Source organism: Scleropages formosus, chromosome 8 (assembly GCF_900964775.1).
Source record: "Scleropages formosus chromosome 8, fSclFor1.1, whole genome shotgun sequence".
Classification (NCBI taxonomy): Eukaryota; Metazoa; Chordata; class Actinopteri; order Osteoglossiformes; family Osteoglossidae; genus Scleropages; species Scleropages formosus.
The window spans coordinates 508,200-531,036 of NC_041813.1; the positions used below are offsets into that span (position 1 = coordinate 508,200).

At 40.6% G+C, this 22,837-nt stretch overlaps 1 protein-coding gene across 2 annotated transcripts in view; it reads left to right on the forward strand.

The window, feature by feature from the left end:
• Nucleotides 1–22,837, forward strand: part of nrg3a (neuregulin 3a) — a 149,414-nt gene that overhangs the window by 109,892 nt on the left and 16,685 nt on the right. The window contains exons 3-4 of one of the 2 annotated variants that reach the window (XM_018738102.2): nucleotides 11,077–11,150; nucleotides 20,948–20,974. In XM_018738102.2, the coding sequence (XP_018593618.2) occupies nucleotides 11,077–11,150; nucleotides 20,948–20,974 (101 nt within the window). The remainder of the gene's footprint in view (nucleotides 1–11,076; nucleotides 11,151–20,947; nucleotides 20,975–22,837) is intronic. The other variant, XM_018738103.2, reaches the window with a different exon arrangement.

The window sequence follows — 22,837 nt, forward strand, 5'->3', positions numbered from 1 at the left end:
TTATGAGAGCTGCAGATTGTAGAGACAACTGCCAAACTTATGTGTAGTAAATCTTTTGCTCAAATTGTTACTTATTCTGCTCTTCCAAGTGTTGGGTCGTACAAACACAAGTATTTCATTTGTCTGATTCCTTTTTATATTTATTTTTTGCAAAGTGAAAAGAAATGAAACGGGTTCTTGATCAGCTCAGTTTTGCCATAAAGGTCACTCAAAACACTGTTAATGCAGTTTAGTTATTTATATTTGATGAGCCACATTATGACGCTGACGGACGGTTATTATAAAAGAGCCCAGAAAATCAATGTACCAAATTGCACGGAAAACATCAGTGATGACTGTGACCGCTCAGGCTGTCTAACCCTTCACATTTTAATTGCTTTAATTCCTTAGATTCATTTTGGGTTCTACAGATTTGTTTTTGAATCATTTGGAGTTGCCAGATACTTTCCATAAATTCCCCATTCGCCCTTTTTATTTACAGTAAATCTAAACGTCATGTGAGCAGTGTGGTTCAATTTTTAAAAGTTTCTAGCTGGCATTGCAAATCACACGGTCCTTCTCAGGGTTTGCATCACGCTTTGAGTTCTGAGAAAGCTCTTGTAGGCCTCTTAAAACATGCATTAGGTTCATGCAAGGTTCATTCAGAAAGAATCTTCCCATACACACTCTTTGGTAAGATTAGTTCATGTATAATTTATTCAAACCAGAAAGGTAAAATCAATCATTAAGCTACGGGTTAATTTTATTTAAATAGTGGACTGTGGGACTTTCTGCCATTTTAAATATACTGTACTTGTTCCCAATTTACATATGAACTGTTCTCTTCTACGTTTACAAATATACAATTTATAGCGGGTTATGGTGGTCTGGAGCCTCTCCAGGAAGCACAGGACACTAGGCTGGGCAAAGTACACTCTGGATGGGATGCCGGTATGTTGCAGCCACACATGCACACCTTACTCAGTCACCCAGTCACATACTATGGGCAAGTAATAACAATACTGCTACTACTAGTACTACTACTAATAATAATAATAATAATAATAATAATAATAACAGAAATTATGGGGGCAGCATGGTGGCACAACGGGCTTCCCTTGGTGGTGCAACTGCACATATGTTTGATCCCCACTTGTATGTTCTCCTCATGTCTGTGTGGGTTTCCTGCCACAGTACAAGGACTTGCAGTTTAGGTGGGTAAGTGATGCTAAATTGCCTGTAGCATCTCAAGTCAAATTCATAAAATAGGTGAGTGAGTGACTGTGTATGCGGCTACCGTGTGATGGACTGGCATCGTGTCCGGGGCGCACTGCCCCGGCCTTGAGGCCAATGCTTTCGGGATAGGCTCTGGTTCACCGTGACCCTGCTTAGGAAAAATGGATCTTGAAACTGGATGGATGGATAGATGTACCACGGACTTGTATGCGTAACAAGTACCATCAGGTAACGGAGGGAAGTGTCCATATCCGTAGCCACATTGCCCAGGACATCTCCTGAGGTCTGTAGGCAGGGAAGTCCTTAGAGAAATGGAAGTGGGAGACTTTAAGGATAGCATTTTACCCAGCAGTTTGCAGGACTTATTGTCTTTAAGCTTTGCTGGTCTGTGAAAACTCCAGCTTTGTTGAGATTTGCAGGTTTCCAAAGCTTCATTACCTTTGCCAACTCCTCTCTGTATCTTTGTTCATGCTATCTGTTTGTTGTTGCTCTTCCCCATCTGTAAAATTTTCTTCGTTTTTCATGTCTTTGTTTCTGATTTGCACATCCCAGCTGAATCCCTTAATTCCTTTTTGCCACCTCCTTCCCTGATCCTCCCTGATCCCTGATTAACATTAGCAATAATTCTATATTGGATTAATGAGAATAATTAGTATACTTTGCACTGGACTAAAAATCTGACTTTTTTGCACTGGAGGCCTTATTCAATTTGGGTGACTGTGCAACTGCGATAATTGTGCTGTTATAGTTAAAAAGTAATAAATTGCATAAACATTTGACATTTGTACTTCTAGCGGTAATCTGACATTTTGTTTTTCAAGAAACAAGTACACCCTGGATGAGGAAAATACTAAGTACATGACCCTTTAAACATTGTTCATAGTGTGTGAAGCCTCCATACATGCACGTACAAAAAGACCATCTTCCAGCACCTGTATGGTAACTATGTCCTTAAGCCTTCAGCAGCAACTGTTTCCATAGTAACAACAGAACCCAGAATTAATGAGCCAGACAGTCAAAAGGGCAAAACGTGTTTTGAGCACATTCACCAATGTTTCTTCTACGATACTGTAACTGATACCTGCTGATCAACGGTCTAATAAGTGGCTCCATGTGAGTCCTGCTGTCAGTGTAACCTGTAAGGATATTAAGAGTTACATGGAGAATTCTGAAGCAGGGATATGATGGATGTGCTATTTTTCAAATATTCCTGTACAAAGCTATTCTAAAAACTGTTTGTGCTCTTTTTTTTTTTTTCCATTTACATAGCAAAATGGCCCGTGCTGTGGTCCTTACTTTTACGTTTACTCACTGAGCTGATGCTCATCTCCAAAGCGACTTACACCGTTAATCTGCTTACAGTTAGTTACCTGTTTATAGAGCTGGGTAACTTTACTGGCGCAACGATGGATAAGTACTTTGCTGAGGGCCACTACGGCTGGAGGTGGGATTCTTTGGGTCCAGGCTTGTTTTGTATTTTGCCATGAATCCTTAAAGAAAGAAGATCTGCGTGTGAAAAAATAGTGGGGAAAGAAAGTGACGGCGAGGAACGAGAGAAATGATTAGAGTGAAAGTGCAGTTGTACCTAGAGAGAAAAGTTTGCTGAAGCTGTCAGTTTAGGGTTTGGCGAAACGACTCATCCACTGTGCTTTGCTTTCCTGACACAGTCTGAAGAAGCTGATTTCACGCGAACCGGTAACTCGAAATTACCCGCAGTATATGAAAGTATACCTGACTCTCTGTGTGTGTGTGTCTGTGTGTGTATGTGTTGCTGCCCTGCAATGGACCACCTGTGGTGTCTTTGGCCTGACTTAGTGAACTGAGCTACTGGGATACACTCCAAACTGCCATTAACTTGCTTAAGACAAACTATTTTTGATAGTGAGTGAGTGAGTGAGTGAAGATGTATAATAATAGGATTTTTTTTGTCAGTTGAGGGATTTTAGTGAAAATCATACATTGACCAGATACCAGCGTTCAGTATGACAGTCTATGCTCATAAGCACTATTGGCTTTATAATCAGACTGTAATATTCAGTAAGTGATTGGTATGTTTTCAGTGAAGTGATAATATGGGACTCAACTCATAATATTATCTATCTATCTATCTATCTATCTATCTATCTATCTATCTGTCTCTTCGTGAGTGTGATTGCTGTAGCACACTTAATATGAGCCATATGAGGTAGATAGGCAAAGGACGGTGTTCATCCCACTGAATCACTGTTTGTCTTGAAAGATTCCCTGCCAACCTCAGTTTGATCACACACTGCAATAATGTAGCATCTTCCCGTGTCTTGTCTATTTCATGTCAGACCAACAAATTTACATCTAGTAAATGGAGAAAATCTTGTCTTAATGAGCCATGTCGTGCGGCAGAAATTGACAACAAGCTAAAGAAATTGGAAATAAACACAATCAGGGAGTTTTCACCCTATGTTAGCTGGAAGAAGCTGTTCAAGAGTAGCATGTCCTGTAAAGGAAAGCAGTGTTGGAAAGTAAAAGGGATACGCAGTGTTAAATACAATATATTCTTGTTGTATGAGTCATTATTTCTGATATAAATGTAACTCTAAGATGGTATGCTATTTGACCACAATTACTGAATCTGCTGCACATCGCATTTTAATTTGAAGCACCTTGGTAGAAGAAAGATGAGAGCTGTTAACTCTGATACTGGCTCTCTGCTTCCTTTCAGCTTCCTTTGTTCTGTGCAGCAGAAAATAAAGTGCTGGTCACAACTGCAGTCTCTTAGAGTCTCCTGGTTGCTGGAGAAAAGCACCGTCTGCAATGAACCACGTAGAGTAGTTTGCGATGGAAGCACCAAAGCGTTCATGTGCCTTGCGCCGGAGCACAGTGACACTAGCACTGCAACATCTTCGACTGCACGTCTTTCGCTCTTTTCAGCTCCGTGCAATAATTAAGCAATTGATGGTGACGGTTGTGGCGAACCAGAGCCTGACACAGCAACGTAGGGTACAAGGCTGGAGGGGACGCACCCAGTCCATCGCAAGGCACCCCAAGCAGGACTTGAAGCCCAGACCCACCGGAGAGCAGGACCCAAAGCCAAACCCACTGTGCCACTGCACCACCACGTGAAGTGTGTTGTTCCATAATTCTCTGGTCATTATTCTTACTAATGCTGTAGAAAATCAACTGAATTTCATAAGTTCATGTAATCTAACAGGTTGTTATATGTGTCAATTGCATGTTTTTTCACAACAAACATTTTCATTTTGAAGGGACCGTATATGTGTGTTCATTATATACTTAGAAATTACAACAAGGAATTAATTATTGGAATGTGATAAAAATTATTGAGGATGAGGATGAATAATCAGCAAAAGATATGAAATGGGCTGATAAGATTTTTAAATACTGTTGTGAGATGTGTGGAACAAATTAAAAAATATGTATATTTGTTTCAACAAACAAGAGAACACTTGGGTGGCCTGGAACTTTCCAACACAGTCAGAGTTGTTCTCTCCTAAGAAAGCAACTTTGAGAGGTACTGAAGGTGAGGATGGATGGGATGTGATGTTTTCTCCTTCACACAGAATGAAATGCAGGCTGTGTTTGCACATTTATTTCTCTCTAGAGATGCATAATTAGTTTTGCTTTCCACCTTTCATTCTTTATTTACTTTTTTCACACCCCTTTTCACAGACGGTCAAAGAAACTCACGTTTCTAACATTAGTAAGGAGGTAAATCTCACCTGTAGTACAAATTTAATGTGTGAGTGATCATAGCAAGCCGCTTCTTCATATGTTTGCTGGAGTTTTGTGTGTGTGCGTGTGTGTGTGTGCGTGTGCTCGCGCTCGCGTCTATTCACAGTCTGCAGGTAGCTTTAACATGAGAACCAAGGAGAAAAAGGAAAGTGTGGAATTAAAGACACAAGAAATGAAAGGAATGATTATGGGGACATAGACCCTAACAGAGGATGAGGGAAAGGATCAGTCCCACACACCACAAAGTTTCCTTCCTGCTCAAACACTTCACGATGTCAGCGCATGTTTGCAAACACACAGTTTTTACAAATGTGAACACTTTAACAGTGCAGGGCTTAGAAATGCCATTAAAGAAAGAGTGAAATGTAATTTTATATTTTCTTCAGTGAAATACCCATTCGAAGCTACAGCATGATTTTCGAAGTTCACTCATTACATGACCGAAATCACCTAACAACATGTAATTGTACTAAAATTATGTCGCTTTCAGATATTGCATTTCGTCGTTCGGAGTGAGCAGCAGCACCGTAAGCGATCCTGGAAACACGCGAGAATTTGCAGATATAAGATACAGTTTCCAGAAATGTCACCAACTGGATACATTGACTTGAAAATTAAAAATGTTTATGGGGTTTCCGTAACTTATGAAATTTTAAGCCCCGCTCTTTGAAGTTTATTTGAGTCATAAAAAATAAGATGAAATTAGTTTCCACTGTCCTAATGTATCCATCTCATAAGCATAGAACTTATTGTTATCTGTACTCCTCAGGAATATGACTGGATTACTGTATGTAAATATGAAGTTTCAGATGCTGACTGTAACTGGACACATGTGTCTGTAACACAGCCATGTGCTTTACAAGCCCTGGGGGCAGGTAGAGCGGACGTGCTTTGGTCAGCATCCCTGCTTCCTCTCATGAGTTCTCTGAGTTTACTCACTCTTTGTGGTATCATGATTATACCAAGTGGGAAAAAAAAATGAAAATGAAAAAGTATGAAATATGCGTAAATGTGCATGAACACGCCTCCCTCTCAACCAACACACGCATAATAATAATAATAATAATAAGAAGAAGAAGAAGAAGAAGAAGAATATAAACCATAAAATATTACTGAGTAATTCATAAAGGGAAACTCTCATGTTGTGTAATGATAACTAATGTTATTTTTTAACTGTCCATTTTGATGGGATTGGGTGACGTTTTACCAGAAATGGGTTTGATTTTTGGGCCTCAGGAATGCATGAAAACCTGTACCCCTGAAACTAATGGCAATTATATTTTGAGTTGCTACAGTTCACGTTATAAAGGATTTCTCACACAATACCTTTCTGTGGCAGAGAAAGACACATATTGACCTATATAATATTTCCTTATATTGAAGATGGCAACTAACAGTAGAAATGATTACGATTTTGTTCAGCTGGGTCTGCAGAGGACGGGGATGCCTTGTGGGATTTTGAGCGCTATAGGAGGCCACTGGATGAGAAGCGGGAGTTGAGCTTTAGCACATCTGTCGGAAACACCGCAGCGGTGCGCTTCTCGCACTCCTGAATACAGCAATGTACATCCATACAGCTTTTTTTTCAGCGAGGGACCAAACGCAAGCGAACCATTTTGATGTATTTATGGAGACGTGAGCAATGCATACGAAATGTTGTCAGTTGTTGTAAATCATAAGAAGACTGCTGCTTGTCACATACTTTGTGTCAAGCGTTGTTATGGCGCTCCATGTGAGCAGCCTGTACATACTGTATAGAGGGCACATCGGAGGACTGTCCGGATATATGAGAAGCATATCTGAGAAATGTGCTCCTACTTGAGGAATAAATGAAATGAAGTGTTTCTGCACCCTCTTCGTGGTTTGCGTAGCTGTTTTCAAGCCACAGAGGCAGTACGACTGCAAACTTTTGTCTGTGTTAGTGAAGTGAACCTTTCTACCGAGCAGAGAACTGTGTGACCTTCTAAGGGATTCCTGCTGCTGATGCCGCTATAGAAAACCGTTCCAAGCAGTGCTGGAGGCCATATTTAGTGTCTCCAGTTAGAGTGAGAAAGGGGTGATCCATTCATTCAGCATGGACATATTCCAGATAAATGCTTTAAATGTGCACACACCTTGAGTATTACGCAATATTACCCCGTCAGCAATGCAAGAATACATGAACGTGTATGATGGATGTGCTGAGAGCAGCAGACTGTTGTTTGGTACGGCTCAAAGCTACTTATTGCCGCTAGCGTACTCCATATCGCAAATGACGGAACTGTCGATGACATGAAAAATCCTTGTGCAGGCAGAGGTAGGACCCTGTGCGGACAATGACTGATATAATGAGTAAGCATATATTGACCTCGCAAAGTCTTGCCATGTATTGTAGAGACGAGCTGCTGTGGCGGGTGGACTCTTGGCAGCCTACAAATAAATCCTTTGCTTGGTCTCTTGGGACTATCTCCTTCAGTTGGTTCTCAAAGGTAAAACTGCTCGCCCTTCACATTAACCAGCTATTGCCTCATAGAAAGAAGAAAAAAGAGCAAGAAGACGCCGCAGTGGAATTTGTGAGCCGAGGAACCGTGCGGTGCTTCGGCTTCACGAGCGGCACGTCCCGAGCGCATCTTTCACTCTTGCTCTGTCAGGAAATGACATCATCCTGTCCAAACCCACTTTGCTCTGAGCATATTTGTGACAAAGTGGCTTATAGATTTTTTTGATTGAATTACATTTCCTTTATTAGATTGTAGTATATTATGGCAGCGTTTAAGCCTCCTCAACCGATTACACAAAGACGCAAAGTAACGGCCCCAGGTGTCACATGTATCCGGCTTTGCTCAGAACCACATTTTTGAAAAGGTTCCAGACGCAACAAACAACCGAAAGAGTTCGTGCACTTTTCACCTGATCATAGGTTGCCATTGAGCGTCAGCAACTCATTTTTGAAAATCAGCAGGCGCTCTTCAAACCACTATTATAAACCACCAGTAGTGAACCTTCAACTTACTCATGCGAAAATGATGATTTCATTACATTGGAAAGCACGCGTGTAACATGCCTGTGGACAGGAGCGCGTGCGTGTCATGAGCTGGAAGGTGGTGCCAGTACAACACGTTGGTCATCTGCTGGTAAAGCAGGACAAAACATGTTGTAAAACACAAGGATGAGTGCGTGCAGTGCAGCAGCACTTTTTTCTCGCATCCATCTCTCTTTGTACATCATTCTCTCATAGCCACGTGAGTTCGACTCACTTGTAACTGTTCCACCAGAGCCAGCAGCAGTCACATCTGGGATTCTGGATGGGGATCCGTACGCTCAGCACTGTAGATAATGTTCTCAGATGTTCTCACATACTTTTGTCCTTAAAGTTAATAGAGACTGGACTTGTTGGCTTGGAGAAGAAAGACACGGAACACAGAGGCCATCGGCTTTAAACATACGGATACTAGATAAAGGCCACCGTAGAACTCTTGACTCATTGTTCTTCATACGGTGTGACACCCCCATGATGACCAGCTGTGTTGCGAGACAGCGAACGCAGAGAAGAGGGTTCAGGCATCCTGCTGTCGCACGGCCGGCGGTTTGAGGGACGTAAACAAGGACTTGAAAATGTGCGCATTTACCCGCCCGATCTGCTGTTTTAAAGTCCTTCCACGGCTGCGCGAGCCACATTTTACTATGTTATTTTTGTTATAAAGGGTGAGCCACCTCCCCCACTCCTGGTTGTTCCTGCTAATTAATGACTCGGTCCTAATTAAAAACCAAGCACCACTCCATGCCTTCTGCCTCTTGAGAAATGTGAACATTTCCATTTACTCTTCCCAGAGTGACTAATGAATATTCTTGTGCTGAATATCTGGCTAAACCGTGGCAGTGGAACTCGTAACAACAGCGAAAGTAATGTAATCTTTACCGGAGGGCATAATGACAATTAGGGCTCTCTGCAGAAGCGCAGTAGCTGAAGGGTTAGCGCACGGATGCAAAGCAGAGGCGCATAAGGACGCATGTGTACCTGCACATGCACGTGTGCATACGCACGTGGGGGAACGCGAGTGCGCTGACACGTCTAAGCTGCCCAGCTTTCAAGCCTCCTTCTTTGACAGATGGGCACAAGAACAGGCCCAGAGGCAAGTGTGGCAGGCGAGCATGCACCGTATCAGAAGTACAGACTGTAGGATCAGGAGAAAAATGTGTGAGAATGAATGCGTACCTACGGATGAGCAACGCTACAACGGACGAACGCAGGCTGGCGGACGGGACGCCATTCAGACGGGTGAACATGCATCAAAATTGGCTGACGGGCAGGTACGCGGCATTTTTCTCTGGGGGCTGCAGTTTGAACTTGTCATTTCTCAGCACCGTTTTAAGGAATGAAATTAATTCCTTAATCACGAATCCACAAACGAATTAATTTACTTGGCCGGTAGGAATAGCCCCATTTCTCTTTGGAAACGTCACTGCCGCAGCCACGGCGCTCTATTTGGATCAGTCGAGAGCTCTTCACAGATGATGTGTATATAATTCTGGCAGACTAGAACTGAAGGATTGTTTTGTCAGATGCGCAGTTTCATTTTCATGTACTTTAGCCAATCTCACCTCTCACTTATCGCTCATCTTATGAGAGTTTCATTTATCTAGCAAATAAAAATCACACTCTGTCTCTAGGCCGTCGGTAGCGTCTTATTAAACGTGTTTACGTGGTGCTTTTGGGGTGTTCAGCAGGAGGCTGAACCAACTAAAATACATAGTATCCACATAACGTTTTCGTTGTCACGCTAGAGCCTACGCCTTCGGTTCACACCGTCATCATATATAATATACATTAGTGTCTATAATATATTTATAACTCTTACACATGTCTACTATGTGTAAAAGTGCACTCCGTTTACTGTGCACTACCTGTCATTGTCGTTTCAATGCATTTTAGTGACACAATGTCGATCTCTTTTATTCACACGGGCCAACTTAATTATTTTGCTCTTCCACTCATCTAATCACCGGCCACCTTTTAACAGCCCTGGATTGCGGAGATTTGTTTCATTACCAGTTTTTTCTTCCAATTTGCACCACGAATGAAGGCTATTTAAATGCTCTGACTCTGTGTGAGGACGAGCTGTCAGCGAATATGTTAATTAAACGAAAGAATGGAAGACGTATTCCGTATATATTCCGTTAAACGCATTTTTTCCAGGAACCCAAATGCACTCTCTGTCACTCAGTTTGGATACTGATGTTTCAAAAATGTATTTAAGTAAAATTGAATCTCTACCTCTTTATGTTATGGTTGCATGGTGAAATTAAACATTTTATGCAGAATAACTGCCAGCATTTTCTAGAAACATTTTTGTATCGTTAAAATGGTTTTCTAAGGTTTCTGAGCTTGTTTTCACTCTGACATTTTTCCATTTTCTTACATTGTTCTTATAAAATGATACTAGTTGTCAAGATTGTAATTGATCCTCAAATTTTATTAATCTCTTTAGTAGCATGAAGGATTGACATAATTTAATGTTCTGACATTTTTGCTGGAAAATATAAAATATGTTAATGTTTGGAAATGAAACCAGGTCAGAATAATCAGTGAGTGTTTTGAATTTGGAACTTGAAGAAAAAAAAACAAAAAACATTTTAGATATTGTAATCTCAAAAAGGGATAATTGCGTTTCTTCATGTGTCTCCCTGTTCAATATTAAGGCATGCTTTGTATTCACATTATCCAAATATACATATTTTAAAATGAAACGGAGAGCTGCGAGAAGCTAGATGCTGACTCAGCACACCTAGCGGCAAACATTGAGCTCCTTTCCAGTGATGAAGACCGACGGCCGACAGAGACAACGTTTGGAATCTGCAGCCCTGCTGTTCATGTCGTCAATCTTGGCCAGCAGGTCCTGCCGATGCTAACCCATCCGTGTAGTTTGTGAACATGAGCTTCTTACCAAACACACCTTCTCCTTAACCTGGCCTTCTTCTTTTTGCTCCATTGCATCCTTACCCATCTTTCAGTCTCAGCGTACTGAGACGTCTGATGGCAAAGCAAACTTTTAATTAATTCAATCACAAGCAGATACGGCCCGTACCCAACTAAATGGTCCTTATATACAGCAATTGTTCTGTGTCATTCTGACACTGCTCTGCCTCACTCAGGTGTAAAGAAGGCTACCAAGGGGTGCGATGTGACCAGTTTCTTCCCAAGACGGACCCCATCTTATCTGATCCAAGTAAGTATTTTCAGATCTACTCTTTCTTCAGACAATTGGACACGTGTACTTCTTGGAGATCCGACCACATTGCAGTGATTTTTTGAGATAATATCCTGAAAAAAGTCCCATGCTGACAGTGTGCAGCACCGAGTCAGCTGTTCACAGCAACCGAAACAAAACCCATCTCTAGTCCATGTTCATCGTGTCCTTCGGAAAATCAGCAGCCTTGTGCAGACGGCCAGGTGCAGCCTCTTTAAAGGGCTCCGAGCCAAAGGATATAACAGTGTTTGCACCAAGCAGCCCCTTGCACAGCACCTTCTAATACTGTAATGGGAACTGCAGTCATTCATACAGTAAACTAAATATAGTTACATTATAAAATATAGTCAACTTCACAAGTCCTGAGAATAACACGTCATCTTCCTTTCGAGAGTACAGTGTAACTTTTTTAGGTGACAATTAATATCAGTTTCCTATTGTTCCTCATTTTCAGCAACAACAACAGTAATAATGATGATGATGATGATGGTGAAAAAAATTTGCTTAGTTTACACATGAAACAAAAGAAACAAGAAACACTGACAGCATAAATGAAAATTTTACACGCTCATGCAGTATCAAGTAATTTCTTTTGATATTCAACTGGCAGGTACATATCAAAAAAAAAAAAAAAAAAACTGTCAGATGAGCAGGAAGGGAGTTACAGCAAATAAAAAGTAAAAATCGATGTCCAAAATGCTGAAAGTTTGCTCCGTTGGTCTAAGTTTTCTTTTTTTTTCTTTTTTCAGTGGCTGTTTTTGCATTAAAAAAGTGACAAATGTGCCCTCTGGCCAGCGAGCGTTTTCCTCCTGAACACTTGTTTCATTCGCTGTGGGTTCAGGCTGGGTACTCCACTCATATTGCCTTTCCGTTCATGTCCACTAAAACAAAGCATTTTCTGCAATTCGGTGTCAGCGCTACTGATTTTATCACCAAAGGCTGGCAGTCATTTATCACATATACTTGACCACATGTCAGAAGCCTTTAATGTGTGTAAAGTTCCTGTTCCATCATCCATGTTTCAATCCAAAAGTGCATCTCAATAAATTGTATGGTTTACTGTAATTGGCTTAAATGTCACTGACAAATTACAACCTGCATGTGCTTGTACCATATCTGGTTCCAGATGAGTTTAGAATACCATTTTAAAATTCAGATCAGTATTCCATATGTTTGGTTATGTTAACTAACATGTACAACCTAGAAAAAATACATACATGAAGTACACTTTGAGCTTGTTGAAAATACTTAAAAAATATAGAAGCAACACCTATACAGTCTATAAAACGAACGGGAAAGGCACCCAAGAATACCGATATGCGAGTATATTCCGTAAACGGTAAGGTAAACACTGGGACTTACTTAGACCGCAATAGCTGGACAAAGAGTTTGCGCCACTGCTACAGAATGTCTTTACAAAGGCTACGGCGCAGAATAGCCTTTGTTCGTCTTTCTGTGCCAGTAGTTACAGATCGGCACAGAGTTTCAGAGCTTAGCGTGCAAGACTTGCAGTGCCCCCGCCGCCCTTCTTCTTAATGCACTCGCCTTCTAGCAAACCGCTCTGCTCTACACAAAGGTATTAAAACTCAGCTCATTACAGACAGTGGCAAACCCAGGTTATTGCTGGAACAACGAATGGGCATCACGGTGAATGGTCGCATCAAACTTGTTGTTTCTCGAGGCTTCGGAGACTCCAGAACGAATGCTGCAATGTTACGAGCCGGATTCGCATAGAAGATACAGAAATCGAAACGTATCTAGTAGTACAGCACTCCTCTGCTAGCATTTAGTCTGATGACCATGACAACAATGCTATTCATCTGATTTTCCTACCAGAGTCACAAGGTCTTAGCCATACTGATTATTTGCGCAGCACGCCTTAACCGGCACTAAACACAGCCTGTTCCGATTTAATCGAAGAGGATACGATAAACCATCGTGCTCATTTTCTTACAGGAAAGCAGTGGTGTATCGTTTTTGCAGACCCCTGGGTCTAGCCGCTCACAGAATTCACCGAGCATAAGCATCAGTGTATGGCCCTAAAATGAATCCGTACTTTGTTTGTGTGTTTGTTGAATATCTTCAATCGTCATGATGCAAATTTAGGTACTGGATCCTACCGTTTGTTTTCATACGAACTAGCAAATGCCTCCTTCAAAGTAGCAACAATATACAGTGAGTGTACGTAAGCAATCTTGAGCTTCTTCTATTGTCTAGGTGTTTTATCATAAATGTTTCCATTTATTTTCCTTAGAAGCAGCTTACAGTGAACAGTGAACAAACCATATAAGTGTATCTCATGCAACCCCCTTCCCCATCCCAACCCACCCGGGGCTAATAAAAAACTTCTATGCGTACATAGTCATTTACATACATATAGGCATATAAACTTTATTTTGCTGCTTAAAAATATCAAATATTTTGAAACGGCAACATTTTTTTCCTCTCAGCGTGATGTTCCCACCGCAATATGTAACGTAGAAGCAAAGAGCGCAGTACTGTTTGAAAAGGCTTAATGGATTGTGATTGCGTGAACCAATTTACCCGCCTCATGTGACAAAAGAAAGCTGAGGCACAAAGGAAATTTGTTCTGATCGCAGCAATTCATCTAGCAAGTCCAGTGTGATTCCACTTGTACACGTATGTAAAATATTTATAGAAGCCTGTGCTCAGGGTTTCGGATGGGCCGTTTATGGTGAGCTATGGATCTTGTCATTCGCTCTATAATGAGGTTAAAATGAGAGATAAATGCAGATTTTGGTGTAAAGTGCTCAGACAAAAGTGCATTCCTCTGCAATGGATCATTAAAGCCAGTGTGTGAGTGTTTCACTTCTCTTTATGGCTCAAAGTCAGTTGACCAAGAAGAAAGAACAAAGTCTGTACATTTTCCCCCTTTGCTTCATTTCTTGCTCTTCCACTCATTAGAGAGGCTGTACAGCAGGAACCAAGAGCTTAATTCCTTATGTACTTGGAGCCCACCCACCTATTCTTGCTTATAGTGTCAGTGTGTGTGTTTTACTGTATCTTTTCAGCAAAAACAAGAATCATTTCAATATTCATATACCAAAGCGAGACATTACTAAGAACAAAGTCTGAGCCTAACCCAAACCCTAACCCCAACCCTAACCTAACCCTAACTTTTTACTGCTTTTAATTATTTCTTTTTCCATTATCGAACACCTCTGTTTGGGCAAATAGGAATCACGTGGCAGCCTTACATGAAGCACTATACTGCGGGTACTGTAAGATTATGCTACGATACATGGAGGATCGGTGATTCTTAAACTGTCAGTGTGAGCCTGCAGCCTTCAGTTTGTTTTCATGCTGCATTATTTCCATTTTTTCCTAAACAAAAGGTTTGAATGACAATGCTAGGCTAGTAGTGGGATGTCTAGCAGGTATGATCCATCCATCCATCCATCCATCCATCCATCCATCCATCGAGTTTCAATAACCACTTGTTGTGAGCAGTGAATCGCAGGGTAGCAACTCATATATACAGTCACTCATCCACACACTAAGGGCAATTTTAGTTTCACCAGTTCAAGGAGGTTTTACACTGACCAGAAACACTTATTCATTGACATGTTGCTAATTATTATTATTATTATTATTTTAAGTGCCATAGTTACACTCCATTGATAATTGAGCAAATACTGAAAAAATAAGCACAGCAATAACACACACACACACACACACACACACACACCATCTGAAACCGCTTGTCCCATACGGGGTCGCGGGGAGCCAGAGCCTAACCTGGCAACACAAGGCGTAAGGCTGGAGGGGACACACCCAGGATGGGACGCCAGTCCGTTGCAAGGTACCCCAAGCGGGACTTGAACCCCAGACCCACTGGAGAGCAGGGCCTGGTCCAACCCACTGCACCACCACACCCCCAACAGCAATAATGATAAACAATAATTCTAAGGGCAATGTTTTGAAAATATAGTTCTGTAAGTCGGACATTGTAAGGGATAAGTCCAAGATGAGTACCACTTGAAATTCAGGATTATTTATAGCAGCGGAAGCATCCCGGCACCAGCACAACAGCAAGAACGCATGAACATACTGTGTTCTTCCGTTTGACCATTGACTGAGGGGGAGTAAAGTCCCCTTCTGTTCTGAAAGCTTTCAGTTGTGCACCTAAGTGGAGTAAGTTTTTGATGCAGACAATTTTCAGGTTCTCCTGTACTCAATCCGACCACTTTTCCGAAGGAAATTGGATCATAATTCAAAGCGCTGGAGATCACAGGCAAACGGACAACCGAGAAAGTGTCTATCGCTGCATTCATGTGTTCAAGTTTAAACACTGTGTGCGTCTCGTTCGTCGCTCTCCGAATATGCTCCGTGCCACGAATTACACTTATGCTCCGCTGATTGTCCCACACACCCTATCAGAAGGAAGCAAATGTTATTCGTTGTGTTCAAGGTGGTGGTTTGTGTCCATTTTTCTCCACTTGAGAAGAAAACATGAGCAGCAGGTGCAATGGTGTCCGCTTCAGCTCAAGGCAGGTGGCTGAGTGTTACTTACATACTGAAGAGACATCGTTCAGAGTGCACCGATGGACCACACACACATTGTCAGAACCGCTTGTCCCATATGGGGTCACGGGGAACCGGAGCCTACCCGGTAACACAGGGCGTAAGGCCGGAGGGGGAGGGGACACACCCAGGACGGGACGCCAGTCCGTCGCAAGGCACCCCAGGCGGGACTCGAACCCCAGACCCACTGGAGAGCAGGACCCGGTCCAACCCACTGCGCCACCGCGCCCCTATACCGATGGACCATATTTGTGTAAATGTATGTTCTGTTGTACATGTGGAAACGGATTAATAAGTGGTAGAACTGATGCAATTACTTGAACCGCACAAATGTGTGAGCAGGGCCCCTCCTGGAACTTGAACAGGCAAATTTTAGGTCTTGATGCCCTCGTAAAGTACGTTACTTTATGCAAAATACACCACGTAGGACTGTGCTTTGAGAATCACATTTCTGCATCCACATCTCCCAGTCCCTTGGTGAAACATACTTTTCTACGTCACTTTTGAGAAAAGAGGTTGCTAAATGAGGAAATGTAAATGTAAATATGAAATTGAGATTTTAAATGATTTCCCCAGTGACAAGCACACTTTCCAAATAATTTGTGGTGTTTTTGAATTGTTCTTTGGTTGTGTATATATATATATATATATATATAGTATAGTGGCATCACTGTAATTTGACCCCAGTCGCAAAGTAGTGGCGTTGCAGGGACACTCGTCGAAATCCTTCAGGCATTATTGCCATAATAATTAGTAATGCCCTTTTATGGGAATCAATAATTCAGCATCGCAGACCAAGAGGTAAAAATAAAAATGACAAAATTCTGACCCAGTTCCCCAGGCCGCTTAAGCAAACAAAACTAGACAATTTCCTAGTTTTCTTTTCTTTCTTTATTTCATGTCTCCGCTACAAACTTTGGCTTAACTTTTCTGAAACTTACATTAACATATTGCTGACTGGAATAAATCACGACTGTTTGCCCTGCAGCCGCAGGATATTTTTCCATTTCCCAGGTATTGTATGCACGGATACATTTAAAGATGTCTAAGTTGTCACATGTGAAGAATTTCACAAAACCTTCTGTGTACCATTCCAGGGCACTGCATGAAACAGATAAATTCTTGTTACCTGGCAAAATAAATAAATAATAAACATTTTCATGATCATTCTGCATTCTAACAAGCCCCAGCTGTCACTTCAGCTTCTCATTCCAGCAAGTTGAAAGATGTTAAGAGAAAAGCCCACACATGACCAGAACCGGCTGCGCTTGCACTCAAACCAGTCCGTATCCAACAATATGTCTTGGAACATTTGGCCGTCTAAAGAGTTGTTCCGCATGTCAGTACAGAGTACTAACTTTCCACTAATCTCGGCAATGACCCTCATTTGATAGTTTTGTAGGCACAGATGAGTCCTAATTCTCAAAAGAAATGATTTTCAGCAAATATCCCTACATGTAATTGTGGCATTTTCTCTCTGAACAGCAAACTGCCACGTTGGTAACAATCTTAATTCTTTGCAGGCCTCTTTATCTCATAATATCTCCCTCACAATTTATATATAAGCAATTTCAAGGAGTACATTAGAAAGAACAAGCAGTACCCAAGGGGGAGTGATTGTTTTGCACCGTTATCAGTACTTATAAAGGGCTCTTGAAGCTGAGGAAGCCTTGGATGAGTTTCGCAAGAAAAAACAAGTGCGCGGTGAAGATCAGAGCTTGTCGGTGTCGTGGTGGAACAGCAAGTAGTGCTGGTGCCTCCCAGTGTGTCCGAACAGACCTCGGTAAAAATCAGACTGGAAGAGTTCATGCGCTCTCCTTGCGTCTTCACGGGTTCCTCCTACGGTCAAAATACATTCACGTATCTTCTGTGAATCGGTGCCTCTGAATTAACCTTTTTCTGTTTATCAGTAAGTGTGTTACATTGCTTTGCTGTTAAAAACACAAATAGGTAATTTAGAATAATATGTCTAGCATTGCAAGACACCTTTGCCAAAAGTGCCTTACCTAATACTAGTTAACAATAATAATATTAACAGTTGAGTATCTGATGCATGTGAGTTTTAAAAAAATCATACGTTAATTTTTTCCCACATTTTCACGTTCTGTTTAGCTTAAAAAATACAAGTGCAATCTGCTGCTCTACAGATTATCTGAAATTTTGAAATATGTAATAAGTATCAGATGTTCAGTGGGTCCTGAGCATTGCTGTTATGTTCAGTGAATTGTGAACGAAGTTAAATTAATGGCAACGAAAAAAAAATAAATAAATAAATAAAAACAGAAAAACCTCTGAGTAAACTACTAAAAGGTATACACTTGTGGAAGGATACAGAAAAGACACGGATGTGTTTCAACATCCGCTTTGCCTCAATGGAAATAATATACATAGCAGTGTAAGTTACCCTGGTGAATAAGGTGCGTGGGCTGATAAGACCGCATAGAGTTCACTGGAAGTTGCTTTGGAGAAAAGTGTCTGCTAAGTGAGTAATGTACAGGTTTGAGTGACTGGCAATATAATATAGCTAATTTAGAACAAATGTGCATTTTTTAACTGATTGTTTGAAATGCGTTTTTAACAGACTATATATTTTTAAATATACATTATATAACTAGGCACAAAAGAAGTTTTACTCTGTTCACTCGTTTTACCTTTGCTGTTTTACTTAAAAAAAAAAAAAAAAAAAAAAAGACAAATCTCGGTGTAAACATTTAATGGATGCTTGATAAAAATAGGTAGAAGAAAATAAGAAAAGATAAATGCAAACAGATGTAAAAGGACAGTTCTGAATTAGTGTTGCAATCTATGATCATTGTTCACTTCCAATTAGGACTGGGGAACGAGTGCTCAGTAGAACCTGTGTGTGAGCGAATGTAGATGAGTAAGGTGTGTGTCCCGTCTCCTACGAACCTTGTTTCTATGACAACCTCTTCAGCCACAACAGGAGGAAAGAAAGATGCGAGACATAGAAGAAGAGGCCAGCATCAAGGACAGGCTCCCCTCATACGTCGATAGAGCAAGTGACATGGACATCCCTGATGGTGACACACTACCGCAAAAGAAAGCTTGTGACACTGTCAATCAGAGAAACTGCGTATAAACAGAACTTAATGTATAATCTAGATCACACTATTTCGTCAGAGTTAATTTTTTTACTTTCACTGCAGTTCGATATGCTCTACCGCTCCCAAGTAGTACATTTGAAGACACATGCGGTAATGAACAATGTCTGAAGGTAAACAAGAGCAGCACCATTCTTTGTTTTTTTTTTTTTTTTTATTTTATTTTACCGGCAAATTCTGAAACGGGACCCATGACAAAATCTTCACCTGACATGTGGAATATGTCATTTATGATGATTACACCAGTCTCTGAAAGAAAGTATTGTCAGTGGATGCTTTCTGCAAATGTGTATGTGATGCATTTCCATAGGGCGCATTCAGCATATAACAACCGGTGAAGGAAAAAGGGAAATACGTACAGAACGCTTCTGCTTACTTCTCGTGAAAAGTGAGATGATCAGAACAGTGGCGGCGAAGTGAAGTGAAATGTGGCGTTGTCAGCATAGAGATAAAGACATACAGTACATGTATAATTTGGAATAGAAGGTTAGAAATTCACCATTTTACCATAAGTTCGTTTAAAAGAACATGGGCTGATGTTATTTTACGCATTTCCAAATGATTAAATAAATGATATTGATTGAAATTTTTAAATCCTTTTTGTGGCTTTGTGGTACACATCAAAAATGTAAGCAAATGGAAGTGTCACACATTTCATTAAATGGTAAAATGAGACTCTGCACTATTAGATGACATTAAGTTTGTAAGTTTCCTAAAGATTTATGATTTGTTTTGTATTTTCTAAAAATAATTTTTTTCTGTGAGCGTGTTCAGCCGGATTGCAAGAGTCCCACATAATGTTCAAACTGTGAAATTCAGCCTGCAAAGATGCTGTTTTCTTCTTCTCCACATCGGTGCTCAGCTTTGTCCCTTATGACAGCAGCAGTGGAATTTTAATCAGTGTAGGTGCGTTGGACATATTTGGAGATTGCTTTGGAGATATTTGCCAAAATGAGCACCTTCCTTGAAACAGAAAAGAAGAAAAGAATGAACCTAAAGCCATGTGTGGTCTCAAAGCCATTCCCATCTTTACCTTTCATCCGTTATTACTGACTTGATTGACTTTGAATTTACATGAGAGAACGACACATAAATCCCATATTTGCAGCTGAGTACACATATACGCGTGGATGTAGTTTTTCCTGCATGCAATGTTTCCTTCAGCGAGCATATTCAAAAGCAACTTTTAGACATAATGGCAAATGTGTTCCTAATCTGTTAGCAAGTGCAACTTTAAATATAAACACAAAAAGCTCCCGTCTGGCGCAAAAATGATCTCTTAATTCTGCTAAGCCACTGGACTTAATTGTGAACAGGTATGTGGATTTATTTAAAAACTGTAGCATATTTTTTCCGTACTGACAAACAATACAACCCCCCCACCCACACACACACACACACATCCTCTTTGGCAATATTTGGGTTTCAAAGGTAAATTCTGTGCTTTTTATCACTGATGACATTCATTTATTTATGTACTTCTGCCAGAAGAGTACTATATTCCAGTGGACGTATTAAAGAGAAGGCATCTTGCACTCCTCTGCCATTATGAGCTGGATTGTGCCCTGGGCCAAGAAATCAACCATGTGAAGGATCTCAACTGCATGACAGACCTAGTGGACCCTGGGGAACCCAGGAACCCAGAAGGCACAGCTGCCACATTATAGGAACCCCAAAGGCCTGCACAATGTTGAATGATAGAGGGAAAATCATGTTGCACTTTGCCACTTAGTGGGGTTTTTGTAGCGTTAATAATTGCCATGCAATCAACAGAAAAAACATGAGGATATTGTTTTTATTGTATTGACACAATTCTTTTGAACCATTTGTTTCAGCTGTTTTTCTTATTATTATTATTATTATTATTATTATTATTATTATTATTATTGCTGCTGCTGTTGCTGTTGTTGTTGATGTTCCTCTCAGTCCACGCATTGAGTCCATTTTTATGTGCTGTACTGTAGTCAGGATTGTATAGCACTGGGGCAAAAAGTTTCTTTTTTCATCACTTTTACTTGGAAATTGTGATATGGTATTTTTTTCAAAGTTTTGCTAATCTTTTTTTTACTGTTCTGTTTCTTCTTCTCTCCCCTTGGTTAACTGGGGCAGCAGATCATCTGGGCATCGAGTTCATGGGTAAGAGAAGCCGTGTTCTTTTCACTGTCAGTGCACTGTCATCATATCGTAGTACGTGCAGTTGTACTGTTGACTTCTTTGGAATTATCTGCATTTCTGCATGGATGGCTCCTAAAATGTGATCTGATAAAACAATAATAAATAAAGACAGTCATATTTCAAACAACTCACACAACATTTGGCAGTGTCATGTCTTTATTGAAGAAAAAAAGAAAAGAATCAAGGTCACTGATGGAAAGATGATTGGAACCTCTAGGATAATGTCATGTTGAAAGGAAATATGTGCAGTCAGGTATTACAACCTGTTCAGGTGTACATTTGACATGCTCTCATGTATAGAAACCACACAGTTTTGGCTACCTGTCCTTCATACCAGAAGTCTGCTCAAGTGCCATGTGGGCAGATAAAAAGAGACTTCAGAGGACCTGAAATTACTGAGACTTGTTGAAGCTTATAAGGCTGGAAAGGGTTACAGAAAGATTTCTAAAGACTTGGGCCTCTATCATCAGTCCACAGTCAGACAGACAGATTACAAATGAAGAAATTCAACTCTATTGCTGCTCTTTCTAGGAATGGGTGTCCTACAAAGATTACTGCAAGGTCAGGTCATACCTTCCTCAGAGGTGAGAAAGAACCCAGCTAAGGATCTGCAGGCATCTCCTGCTCTTGATAATACCTGTGTTCATGAATCTACCATAAGAAAAACACTCAACAAGAGAGGTGATCATGGGAGGGTACAGAAGAGGAACTTGTAGCTATCCAAGCAAAGAAAAGAAAAGAAAAGAAAAGATCACTGTCCATCACAAGTTTGCTAAAAACCTCGTGGATGTTCTGCAGTACTACTGCAGCAATATTGTGTGGAAAGATAAAATGAAGTTAAACTTTTTGGACAAGGTTGTGTAGTGTTGTGTTTCGGAGAAAACCAAATACTGCACCCTGACACCAGAAAGTCCCAGCTGTGAAGAAGGATGGAGGGAATATACAATGGTGGATTTGCGCTGTTGCCTCGGGGGATGAAGATATTACAATCATTGAGGGACCAATGAATTCCAAATTGTATGAGGACATGATCTAAGACTCAATGGAAGCTGGGTGATGCAACATAACAATGATCCAAAAAGCACGGGTGTAAATCAGAAAGTGGTTCAATCAGAAGACATTCTGCACCTTAAAATGGCCAAGTCTGAATCTTGACCACAGTCCCACTAAAATGCTATGGAATGATCTGAAGCAAGACATCCCAAAAATATACAATCAACTGGAGCAGTTTTGTTATAAAGGAAGAGGCTAAAATGCCTCCTAAGTGTTGGGCAGCTCTGATGAGCAGTTACAGAAAGCGTTTCATTATGTTCTCGTACTTTTACATCTGCTACCTTGGTTCTTGAACCATTTGTTCAAAATCAAAGATATGGCAAAGTATAATGTGTGTCTTTGTGAAATTAAAACCATCTTTACTTATTATGAGGACAAAATGAATTTCAAATCACATTTTAGGAGTTTCCATGCAGAAATCCAGATGATGCCAAAGGGTTCTCAAAATTTTCTTGCAGCTGTATATATGAAAAAGTCATATGAAAAACTTTGTAAGCACTCATTTTCTTGTTTAGGCATTTTTATATGGACCATATATTTTTAGCAGGATTTGACTTTTGTCAATTTTTATAAATGACTGTGTGGAACTCTTGTAGCAGGGAGTAAAATCAGTAAAAAAGAAAAACACATTTGTTAAGTATTATGTTATTATTATAGAATGCAGCAAATCTGAGTGGTGACATGAATAAGTGTAAATTGGGGGTTTACACAAGGTCAGGAAAATAAATACTCAAATGGGGGAACTTTTTTTGGCGGGGCAGGGGGGTAGGT